The sequence below is a fragment of the Leguminivora glycinivorella genome, chromosome Z, assembly GCF_023078275.1.
Source record: "Leguminivora glycinivorella isolate SPB_JAAS2020 chromosome Z, LegGlyc_1.1, whole genome shotgun sequence".
Taxonomy (NCBI): Eukaryota; Metazoa; Arthropoda; class Insecta; order Lepidoptera; family Tortricidae; genus Leguminivora; species Leguminivora glycinivorella.
The window spans coordinates 40,380,769-40,393,853 of record NC_062998.1 but is presented as its reverse complement, the minus strand read 5'-3'; the positions used below and the strand labels follow the sequence as shown (position 1 = coordinate 40,393,853).

General features: G+C 39.2%; 1 protein-coding gene across 6 annotated transcripts in view; it reads right to left on the bottom strand.

Moving 5' to 3' along the window:
- The window catches only part of LOC125241795 (ecotropic viral integration site 5 ortholog), a 60,611-nt gene that overhangs the window by 5,215 nt on the left and 42,311 nt on the right, over positions 1-13,085 (bottom strand). For 5 of the 6 annotated variants that reach the window (XM_048150429.1, XM_048150428.1, XM_048150432.1 and 2 more), the window contains 3 exons: positions 11,383-11,550; positions 6,288-6,383; positions 5,404-5,502 (listed from right to left, as the gene is read on the bottom strand). In XM_048150429.1, the coding sequence (XP_048006386.1) occupies positions 5,404-5,502; positions 6,288-6,383; positions 11,383-11,550 (363 nt within the window). Of the gene's footprint in view, positions 1-2,460; positions 2,511-5,403; positions 5,503-6,287; positions 6,384-11,382; positions 11,551-13,085 lie in introns of all 6 variants that reach the window. The other variant, XM_048150430.1, reaches the window with a different exon arrangement.

The following is a 13,085-nucleotide window of genomic DNA, read 5'->3' as shown; positions in this document are numbered from 1 at the left end:
TGCATAATAAATTACAAGATACAAATATACAAGTACCTAATTACAAGCTAATAATATTAGTAATTTAACTTGTAACTTATATTTTTTTGTTGCATAATAAAATACCAGTAAAAAACTACAACTTGCAAAATATTATTGCTAATAACTTATATAATTAGTGAATTTTACTAGTTTCTGTTGCAAAATGAAGGTAAAATAACAATTTATTAGAACAAACTTGTAATTATTTCTACGTATGTCAGGGGCACCATATTTTTAAATATTAGTTGTCTATATTGACGGGTTGGAATTTTATTGTAATCGAAAATGAACCTCGTATTAAATTCTTCTGATGATGAAGATGCGGAATTGATCTTACAAAGGCGACACCGAAAAATTTATAGTAAGAGAATCAATTTCGCCTTTGAAAACCGGGCACATTTTTACGAAATGTTCCGTATGACAGCAATTAAAGCTGAACGAATTCTTCAAGCAAAGGTTTCACTCATTCAGCCAAGGAATTTACTTAAGCCGGCCACACACGCACAGTTCAACCGTGCAAATCCGACACACAAAACCTAGTGTGTGTGGCCGGCTTTACGTATCGCGTAGAATTAAAAAAATATCTCAGGCAGAGGTTTGAGTCATCCAAGTAATTTACTCATAATTTATATAATTCGCAAATAATATTAGTAGCAATATTACAAGTTTGAATAAATATATTATGCAACAGAATATATAAGTACTTGTAAATTGAGATCACATAACTTGTAATTTTGAAATATTATTAGCAATTTATGCAACAGGAATATTCTTGTATTATTAGTAAAACCATAAATTGTTATGCAACACAAATAAGTACGACTTGTAAATTATTGACTTGTAACTCGTATTATTTCCTAGTATTATTAGTAAACTTATGTAATCGGCCCTGCTGTTATTCTTAACAGCGCCCTCCTGACAATAGTCATATATTTCTGGTCAGGCTTTACTCGTGGCGGATACATGGAATAAGTTAAATACAGGTCTGACGGTCGATCCTAAATGCCGAAATGTATTTATCTGCGTTCTATCACTTTTTGTGTGATAGAAGCAAATAACATAATTTAATTTCTTTGACCCACAAGTCCGGCAATCAACAAAGACATTCAGCATGTTGTGATTGATTAAATTGTATATGTCTGTTTTCTTATAGCGAGACTATTTTGGTGGCATTGTTGTGTGTGTATGTAGTATAGTTAGTGATGTGCAAGTTGCTGAAACTTTCCAAAAAAGTCTTTAATTTCTTGAAAAATAAAGGGAATTTAAATTTATGAAATGGAAAGTTTCCATCCATACAATTGTCCATACAAAGTATGGAAAGTTTCCGAAATTTTCCTATGTGAAAATTTCAGAATTTTGGGAACATTCCGTCGGCACATCAGTAAGTATAGTATGTCTCCCGAGACTTTAGCGGTCTCAATAACAGACTTTTTGGACTTTGGAGGGCCAACTAAGCGTTGCTGATTACCGGAATTGAATTTATCTGTGATAAAATTTACCATGAGATTCGCTAATAAAATGAATGGTAGCTTATATTATAAAGACAACGTAGAAGGAACAAAGACACTTGTGAGCAAAATATGATTCACACTCAATAATATAACGAATGTTCCAAATACAACTGCCAGTTTTTGTACATTTTACGAATTAGACAAAATAGTAATGTCCTAATTCTAACACGCGACGATTTGGGATGCTTTAGTGGATTTATTGGCTAGTTGCATTTGCATTAGTGAAGTGGGCCTAGACTCGAACGTTATGTCAAATTTAGAATTGGGTGAATTTCCATTGTACTGGTTTAACAGTACGCGGAGCCACTAGGTTGTAACGTTTTAGATATCGATTGAAAAAATGCATTTGAAAATTTGACACAGAGATCTATCTGAGCCCACGCGTCGTAATGTAAAAAATCGGAAATAGGCAAGAAAGCTTGGTGTCAGACATGCAAAGCGTAAGGGAATACAAAAGTGCGATACGTGTTAAACTAACATAACATGCATAATTGCATATAGCCAAACATGGCCAGTCCGAATGGCTAGGATTACGTTCGAATATTTACTAGCGACAATTGTCGATTGATATTTATTTAGCGAAATCTAATCCTCAATATCAAACAATATTTATAATGTAAACTATAACCTATAGTAACGTAATTACAAACAATAAGATAATAGTGCGACTTTTTGTCGCTAAACTAGATATTAAAAATATTTGCATTTGTTCCTCGCTAAAATTAGAAAGCCGCATTCAAAAGAGTTTAAAGTGGTACATAATACTAAGTGTAAAGTAAACTTTTATAAAATCGGAAATATGTAACTACCAAGACATTAGAACGACGGACATAGATGGATAAATACACACATACTTGTCATAGTCATAATACAAAAGCTTACTGACGGATGTTACCACAAAAACAAAATGTTGTAATGACTGACTTACTCGAGCCATTTCCAGGGCTCTGTGTCCGGAGTGGTGATGGGTGTCGGTAACTGTGCAGTGCCAAACAGATTATCAGACATCACTGGAAGCGCATCGTAAACTTCGTCAACAACAGAAAAAGCTGTATGTACATCTCCATCGGATCAATATTGTTACGTCCCCGTTGGGGGAAAACCTATTTTCCATAAGTTAACAAAAAAATTGGTTGCACGTGTACGTGAAGTCTTGTAGGTATGTATAGGTATTGGTGATTTCATATTGAGTTTGTCGGATATAAGCGCAGGCTTTAAGGTATTTGCAATTAGTTGTACGGTATGTAAGTAGGTTTATAACATTCAAGTAGATTATGTGCACCTTCAAAGTTTTCATCACGTTCGAAGGTTATGACTTATATATGGTGACGGTCATACTGAATTCATTATCCATGTTAGTCTTCCCGGAATAATCGACGAAAGTGACAAGTTTCTACAGTAACTTCCTTAAATAAAAACACCTTTTTTAAGTAGCAATGGAAAACAATTTACTTTTTCTTAATTGCGTGACAAATGCAATTGAATCAGTTTATTCTGTAAGCTAAATATGTGACAAACAACGTAAAGCTATACCCATGACGCAACACATCTTGCGGGACGATCACGTTGTTTCACGCCGCCAATTAAGATATAACTTGTGGCGTATGATTTTGTTACCCTCATCTGTTTTTTATGGATATAAATGTGACTATATACATTGATAATTAATTGTAATCGGGTTGGGTCGCCTAACTAAATCGGGGCTGAAGTAGATATAACATGTTGTAATTTGTTGTTAGTTAACACTATCCAACGAAACGTAAAACATGTGCGTTGGTAGCTCGCATTATGCAGCTGATGTAGATGTCGGTATCCTAATCTATAAAACCGCGTATTATGCGGTAACTTTTATCGTTTAAAGTTTCTTTCAAACTAGGAGGCACGGTTTTTACACCTACTTTGAACTCGTAAGTAGTTAACTATTCCATACAGCCTGGATTTTGTTAGGACACCAATGTGCAATTATCCAATTTTTTTATAAAACAATGTCAAATGAGGTTAAAAAATCCTTCCTTACCAGATCTTAGCCCCTAGATGAAATCCAACCAGATTTGTGAATATTTACAGTAAAACGTGATAAACATTAAGCATGTAAATTAATTGTTGTCGGCGAATAGTTAAAATGTGTTTAGTGAAGCAAAGCGAGGCGCGATGTAAGTTTTGTATATCGTCGTATCTTTGCAACGTGATCTACGGTTTTGGTTCAGATTAGAGATGGGCCGAATATGGACTTTGCCGAATACGAATATTCGGCCGAACATTCGGTTCAGCTCTTACCGAACCGAACATTCGGCCGAATATTCGGTTACGCCATATTTAGAAAGCGGATGTTAAGAAAAAACTATTAATGATTGATAATGGTCACATATGTAATTAGAACTACATATGTTATTACGATTTAGTGAATTTAACTAAAACTTAGTTAAAACAACTCTAAACTCTTCTCAACTCTTAAACTACGGTTTTTCCAACTTTGTATTTGTATTTTGACGCATAGGCAATTATCTCTTTTTAGTAGTTCCTTAGAAAGCTACTAAAATAAGAGCTTATTATCCAAAGGAATACGTAAGATCTTCATTTTTTTTTACTTTGTTTATTCGGTAAATATTCGGCAAAGCAACCGAATTATTCGGCCTAATACGAACATTGAAAAACTTGCCGAATATGCCGAATACCGAATATTTACCGAATATTCGGCCCATCTCTAGTTCAGATATTAAATCATATTATTTTAATGTGTCTGTAAGATTGGGACATTTTTAGAGCTAAAATAGTGACGGCGTATCACTGCCACACTAAGGCCAATCATAGTATTTCATTCAATACTTCCTTTATAAATAGTTTTATGGCAGGGCAGACATCAAACGCCAATAAATTATTCTTGTATGTTTCTTATTTTTTCATTAAGTAGGTAATATTCTAATTCTGTCAATGGTTTTCGGAACGCTTCACGGTTTATACAGATCAGGCAGGCAAGTATGGTCGCGTAATAAATGATAAAACATCTGGCCGTCGCTATCGCACGACGGCCTGATATTTTATCATTTATCGCGGGACCATGCTTGCCTGCCAGAATTAAGATGGTACGGTATTGATAACTGCCAAATGTTTACATAGGTGGCGCCATCATAGTTCACCTTTACTTTAAAAGGCCCAATCTTAAAGGCAAACTGTGATGCAAGAGTTTTGCATGATTTACGGTTAGTTTCACTAGACTTATATCGACCGGCGGGCCTACCCTCATCGAGCATGAAGTAACTTCGAAATATCGGTAGGTCTACGAAAAACAAAAAGGTGGATCGACACACGACACGAGGCACGTCGTCGTGCATCGGGTCGCTTGGTCGAGGCAAACGCGCGAGCTGCCTCGGCCGAGGCACTTCTGCATAAGCCGTACACCAGGTATGATATCGCCTCGCTCATCAGTGTCGACACGCCTAACCAATATAAACTGAAATAATAGATTAAATGTAAGAAGATCATACCATCTCATACATTAAAATGCGACCGCCTAATAACGCGCATACACTACACCACACATAGATGTCGCCACAAAAAAAATGTCTTGTTGCCGTCGATTATTTGTAGACTGGCGTTGTGTCACTTTCGAGCCATAAATCTATGTCAAAAGTGACACTTAACGCCATACCAGCAAAATCGAAAGCTACAAGACATTTTTTGTGCCATCTATGTGTGGTGTAGTGTATATACGTTCTTAGGCGGTCGCATTTAATGTATGGGATGGTCATGATCTTCTTATATTTAATTTATGCTGAAATAGAAGAATCGATCAAGCCCACTGGTGGCAATATAAGTGTAGTGAACCAGTGTTATGATTGGTTATGTAATGTATGCACGCCAGCACTCTCACCTCTGCTTTGAGTTCGGCGACTTGCTCCTGCAGCTCGCGCACGCGCTCCGTGTCGTCCATGTTGTTCCGGAGCTCTCCTTCTGTCGCCATCACTTCGTTCTATGCATAGACATAGTACTTTCAATACTACATAGGATGATCCCAAAATATAATGTCTCCACGAAGGACTAATAGCATTTTTTAGAGTATTTAAAATAAGCATAATTAACAGGGTACGTAGCCGAATGGCACAAACGCTCATGAAATGAAACGCTCGTAGATATCTATCTCTATCGCTCTTGCGTATTGGCGCGACAGAGCCAGACTACCTTTCGCGGCGTTTCGTTGCCATTCGGCTACGGGGCCTGGCCTCGTAGCCTAATGGCATTTCTCCGACGCCTAACGAAAACGAAACGTAGTCCGGCTCTGTCGCGCCAATAGGCAAGAGCGATAGGGATAGATATCTACTAGCGCTTCGTTTCGTGAGCGTTTGTGCCATTCGGCTACGCACCCTGGTCGCGGTGAAAGAAACAATTCAACAGTACAAGATTGTATGAGAATAAATAACTCGTCGCCCTTTATTATTTGCTTGAAGATTACTAAGGCCCACTTGCACCAACCACTTAACTCAGGGTTAGTGGGATGTCATCTGTCAAATTCCATATAAAATGGAGGGTTAACCCTCGGGTTAAACCTCCATTTTCGTTGGTGCAAGTGGCCCTAAGTAGGTATCAAAATCATTGCAACCAGCTAATGTTTTCTAATTCGGCACATACTTAGAATATTATTTTAAAAATAGAATGACAGAAGCCTGACAAGTCATAAAAATTACACTTGTATTCTATACTATGTTGAATCATTCGAAGTTTAATTTCTGTGATAAAATTTTAAAGTTCCAAACTCACCTTTAGCTTATACTCAGAAACTTCCGTCTCTAGCTCTGCTATCCTTTGTGCGTCCTCCATATTTCTAATATTTGCTTGCATCGAGTCGTACTTCGCCTGAAAGAAATATAAATTTGAATAGTACAAATCACCCGAAATTATGATTAAAAGTAAACACCGGAGGTAATTATTATAAATTATAATATTTTATACAAAAGGATGACTAGGTATTTGTTGTAAACTAAATGGTTTTTAACCCCCGACGCAAAACAGAAGGGGTGTTATAAGTTTGACGTGTCTGTCTGTCTGTCTGTCTGTGTGTGTGTCTGTCTGTGGCATCGTAGCTCCCGAACGGATGAACCGATTTAGATTTAGTTTTTTTTGTCTGAAAGCTGAGTTAGTCGGGAGTGTTCTTAGCCATGTTTCATGAAAATCGGTCTACTATGTCGCAGTCGGGGGTTTTTTCAAAATTTTAATTACAACTTAGCAGGGTTTACTAAAACAAAGTGAGGAAAAGGATCAGTGACTACAAACTTTGTAGTACAAAGGAACAGGAAACTGTATTGTTTGTTTGTGACGGAATATACGTCGCTCGGTAAAATAAAAGGTTTTGGTATTTCAAGCACAATAAATAGGATGAGTGTTTATTATGTTGTTGTTAGTCGCGCGTGTTACAAATTAACCACCCCTTAGGGCTATACTTTTGAACCGACTTTTGACCTACGAGAAGGAGGCTCTGTATTCGGGTATATATTAAATTAAAAATTAAATAAAAAAAGGGTGAAAAAAACTAAAAGTGCGAGCTTTCAAAAAGTAATAAAATAACTAAATAAGTAGCTCTAGGAATACCTACCTTCCTTCTTACGAAATACCTACCTTCTTCTTCTTAGGAATATCTACCTACCTTCTACCTTCTTACGAAATACGTAAGATGAAAACCTAACTACGAAATTCTTGAACGTAAAAATTTTGGTACTTAAACATAAAATTACTTGAATTCTTAAACACAAGAAATATGACAAAATAAATTATTAATTATTATTCTCTTTATTGATTTCCATTATTAATTAATGGTAAAGTGTTGTCGCGTCGGGGGACCGCTCTCAATATTAGCGCGAGGGCAGACGTCGTTGACGGTTGTGTTTCCGATGCAGTCTTTAGAGTCTTATTTTAAGATTGGGTGTTGAAATTTTTGCTCAGCACTTATCTAGTTTGTTTGGTTGTAAACATATACGTTACTTGTAATTCTAATACTTCCTTTGACATTTTGGTTGTATAGTTACATTGTTCATGTTCAGGTAGTTAGTTTAATGTATGTACCTAGTGAATTTTTTGTTAAACATTTATTAAGTTAGTTTAGCTGTGTAAATATTTAGTTTTTAAGTTTCAAGTTAGACAGGCAAAGAGCGGTCCCCCGACGCGACAACACTTTACCATTAATTAATAATGGAAATCAATAAAGAGAATAATAATTAATAATTTATTTTGTCATATTTCTTGTATTTAAGAATTCAAGTAATTTTATGTTTAAGTACCAAAATTTTTACGTTCAAGAATTTCGTAGTTAGGTTTTCATCTTACGTATTTCGTAAGAAGGTAGAAGGTAGGTAGATATTCCTAAGAAGAAGAAGGTAGGTATTTCGTAAGAAGGAAGGTAGGTATTCCTAGAGCTACTTATTTAGTTATTTTATTACTTTTTGAAAGCTCGCACTTTTAGTTTTTTTCACCCTTTTTTTATTTAATTTTTAATTTAATTCACCTTTTTTTTGTGTCGGGGTTTTTTTAAATTTATAATTTAAGGTTTTTATTTCTTTCTTTTTGTAGGGGGCTCTTTCTTTTGTCATATTTCTTGTGTTTTGGAATTCAAGTACCGAATTGTATGTTAAGTACTTACCTACATTTTTTACGTTCAAGATATTCTAGAGGTAAGTGCATGCTGTTTTTATAAAAATACTAAAGTCACTATAAGCGTGCCGTTCAGATTTGAGGAGTTCCGTTCTGACCATCATCAGCAGTTCCACTGCACCAAATATCACTGTTCCGTAAGTAAATGCATGCCATTCCTTTAAAAACACAAAAATCACCATATGTATGCCTTTCAGATTTGAGGAGTTCTCTCGATTTCTCCAGGATCCCATCATCAGGCCCCGTAGCCGAATGGCATTTCTCCGACGCCAAACGAAAGCGATACGCCGCTGGCTCTGTCGCGCCAATACGCAAGCGCGATAGAGATAGATATCTACTAGCGCTTCGTTTCGTGAGCGTTTCGTGAGCGATTGTGCCATTCGGCTAGCCACCCAGAACTGGGTTCTGAGAAAAATGGGACCAATCTGTATTCATATACTATCAAAAAAAAAATTCAAAATCGGTCCAGTAGCGACGGAGATATCGAGGAACAAACATAAAAAATAAAATACAGACGAATTGAGAACCCCTTCCTTTGAGATTTGAGGCGGCGGTTAAAAATCAGCACCGATAGCATGGTCGCGCCAGGCCGTCCTTTTCGCACTTACTAATAGTACGAATATCACAGAATATAACAGTACAAATATTGAAGGCTCACTCCTTTGATGTTCATAAAATGCCGCCATTCTAAATTCTTACCTACATTAACAAACAGACCGCACGCGAGCAGCCGACATAGAATTCTATTGCGCCGCGTGAAGGTCGTCACCAGTGAACGGGCCGCGAAACTCGCGGCCGCCGCCATGTACATGTAGCGCGGCGATAGAATCGCAGAATGAGCCGCCCCTTTAGGCCTAGCACATGATTGCCGCGAGAGTATGTCGCCGCGAGATAGATGAGATGACACGTCTTTGTCGTAATTGTATTAATGACATAAGAACCGGTAGTCTATCTCGCGGTGACATACTCTCGCGGCAATCATGTGCTAACCCTGCTGGTTTTATCATTTATCGCGCGATCATGCTTGCCTCTGTAATCCATAATAAATAAATATTTTTTTTGTGGCGGCGACCATCTTGGACCAGCGGCCATCACCTACAGCTACATATACATACAATCACGCCTGTGTCCCATGAAGGGGTAGGCAGAGCACATGAAACTACTCAGGTTTCAGTGCCACTGTTGGCAAATAAGGGGTTGAAAGAAAACGAAACTGTGACATTGCAGTGACAGGTTGCCAGCCTCTCGCCTACGCCACAATTTAACCCACATCCCACAGTCGCCTTCTCCCACGGGAAGAAAGGCCCTCACCTACAGCTAATATAAATAAAAACACTCGACTAATTCACCTTTTATAAACAAAAAAATAAATCAAAATCGGTAGATCCGTTCAGGAGCTACGACACGATGCGATGCCACAGACAGACACACACATACACACACACACACACACACACACACACAGAGACAGATAGACACGTCAAACTTATAACACCTCATCGTTTTACGTCGAAACACAACTTTCTACGATAATTGGTCAAGTGCGAGTCGGATTTCGACTCTTCCATACAATTTAGTCATGAGCGCCTGATGGAATGTGATAGCAACGATTTCACAAACAAATAGTAGAAGTTTAGTACATTTCGTACTTTCAAGACGTTATATCTCGGAAACGATAAGAGATAGACCAAAATGGACTTCAGATTTGGGCTTTCGGTGGCACAATTGTGCCACACGAATTTTATATTTTCGTATATATAGACATTTTTTTGGACCGATTTGGATAATTTTTTTTCAAAAAAATCTAACCCGCGTGTAAAATCTTTATTTTTTGAGCTAGAAGGCTGAAAAAAATAGTATTTAGGTGTTTTTGTAATACATTTCGGGCCGCTAAGAATCAGCCACATACCATTGTAATTTTTTTTTATTAAAAAAAAAACTAATTAAAATTTTGAAAAACCTCCGACATAGTGGACCGATTACCATCAAACATGGCTAAGAACACTCCCGACTAATTCAGCTTTCAAACAAAAAAAACTAAATCAAAATCGGTTCATCCGTTCTAGAGCTACGATGCCACAGACAGACACACACACAGACAAACAGACAGACAGACAGACAGACAGACAGACAGACAGACAGACAGACACGTCAAACTTATAACACCCCGTCGTTTTTGCGTCGGGGGTTAAAAACACAAAATTTATGATTTTTAACCCCCGACGCAAAAACGACGGGGTGTTATAAGTTTGACGTGTCTGTCTGTCTGTTTGTCTGTCTGTCTGTGTATGTGTCTGTCTGTGGCATCGTAACCCCCGAACGGATGAACCGATTTAGATTTAGTTTTTTTTTGTCTGAAAGCTGAGTTAGTCGGGAGTGTTCTTAGTCATGTTTCATGAAAATCGGTCCACTGCGTCGCGGTCGGGGGTTTTTTCAAAATTTTAATTTTGTAATTAAACGCTAATTGTATGCCGATGTATCATTACACTATTATAGGTATTCAGCTACTAACTGTCGTTAACAATATAATACAACGCTCTACAGGAACAATACCCGTGTGCCTAGCCGAACGCACTACAAACGCTCACGATATTTAATATCTCTATCGCTCTTGCGTATTGGCGCGACAGAGCCAGACTACCTTTCTGCGGCGTTTCGGTGGCGTTTCGCCTCGCAGAAATGCCATTCTGCTACGCCCCCTGTTCGTCCTGATGCTATACGGTAGAGCATGCTTTAGCGTCACTATGCTACCTAAACCTATCGTCGGGCTGTTGAGATACTGGTACGGGAACCAAACTAGCTACGTTAATAGGTGGGGCGACGCGACGTCTAGTGATTATAGACTAGACCCACATCTCTTTTTATCCAGTCATTCACTCAAAGGTTATCTGGAAGAAATCCCTCAAAGGGATAAGTTCGCCTTCGTACTGTTCTTTACTGTAATTACTGTGTTTTTATTATTAATTGTACAATAAAGAGTTTACTACTACTAGACTGAGGTGTACGTCAGGGTGGTTTAACCTCTCCGGACGTCTTTAACCTCTATGTGAATGATCTGATAGGCGAATTGAGCAGCGCCAGGATCGGTTGTCATATAGGAGATGTTTGTCCATCAGTGGTCTTCAGGTGCTACTCCAGTCGTCAGGCATTGCTGTCGCGGTCTAGTTTAAATCGGCAAAGTGACCTTGTGTTTGAGGTAGACTGAGGGTACCTTGCTCTCGAGGTCGGTGTACTTGTGCTGGAACTCGCGCTGGCGCGCCTGCAGCGCGCGCTCGCGGCGCAGCGCCGCGTCCAGGTTCTCGCGCAGCTCGCGCGCCTCCTCGTCCTGCCGCCGCAGCTGGTTCGTCGACACGTGCACTTGCGTCTCCAACTCCATCAGCTGCAATTATATGCATATTATTATAAAATCTCCACACCTTAATCTACATCTTAATCTTTCCTGTGTGGTGACGGGTTGAGAATTTCACCACCCTCTTTCTCCCGTGGGTGTCGTAGAAGCCGAGTGGGATGTTGGTTAAATTGTGGCGTAGGCGAGAGGCTGGCAACCTGTCACTGCAATGTCACAATTTCGTTTTCATTCAACCCCTTATTTGCCAAGAGTGGCACTGAGACATGAGTAGTTTCATGTGCTCTGCCTATCCCATTATGGGATACAGGCGTGATTGTGTGTGTGTGTGCGTGTCCACACCTTATAAAACAAAGTCCCCTTGTGTGTAGTGTGTTCGCGATAAACTCAAAAACCACTGAACGCATTTTCATGCGGTTTTCGCCTATGAATGGAGATTTTGTTTTAATTGGTTGAAATATGACGATATTTTCTAATAGAGTCGGACAAAATCCCGCTGACTGAAACTTTAACGTAAACGCTGCCCAAACTTTTTGAGCAATATCAAAACAATGTATGGCGAAATCGTGTCTCTACAAAAAAAGTTCGCCATGCCATATGTCTATCTTTGACAGATAACTTACTATAACCATTTTTATGATAATCTTCGTGCTTAGTCGGGACGGGTCGCTATAGTTACTCATAATACAGTGTGAGAAGATACATGTTCACAAGTTTCTCGTTCAGTCTCTGCATGTCCTCAGAGTTTAAGCAGTTTCTAGGGAGTTGCCATGATGTTTCGATTAAACAGTTATAAAAACAAATTATTCACGTTATCATACATAATTTTCTGAACTTAATACTCTCAATGACACTTGACATTGTTCCGGTTTTGGTCTCACTTTTGTCATCCTACTTCTATACGTTGGGACTTTACGGGCGCCGTGCGAGTGTTCCATCATAAATGCGCAAAAAACCACATAATATGGTTATACATACTACTTGAGCTCAGTGAGCGCCTCCACCTCCCGTATCCTGGTGTTCATAAGCTCCTCGTCCAGCTTCTGCATGTCGGCGGAGCGGCCCTCCCAAGCCCTGAGCAGTTTCTTGGGAGTCGCCACTACGTCCGACACAACGTTAGTACCGGTGATGCATATGGTTGATGTGAGTGTTCCATCATAAATGTACAAGCTAGAGCCACTGACCTTGAGTCTGGCCTCCTTGAGCTCAGTGAGCGCCTCCACCTCCCGTATCCTGGTGTTCATGAGCTCCTCGTCCAGCTTCTGCATGTCGGCGGAGCGGCCCTCCCAAGCCCTGAGCAGTTTCTTGGGAGTCGCCACTACGTCCGACACAACGTTAGTACCGGTGATGCATATGGTTGATGTGAGTGTTCCATCATAAATGTACAAGCTAGAGCCACTGACCTTGAGTCTGGCCTCCTTGAGCTCAGTGAGCGCCTCCACCTTCCGTATCCTGGTGTTCATGAGCTCTTCGTCCAGCTTCTGCATGTCGGCGGAGCGGCCCTCCCAAGCCCTGAGCAGTTTCTTGGGAGTCGCCACTACATCCGACACAACGTTAGTACCGGTGAT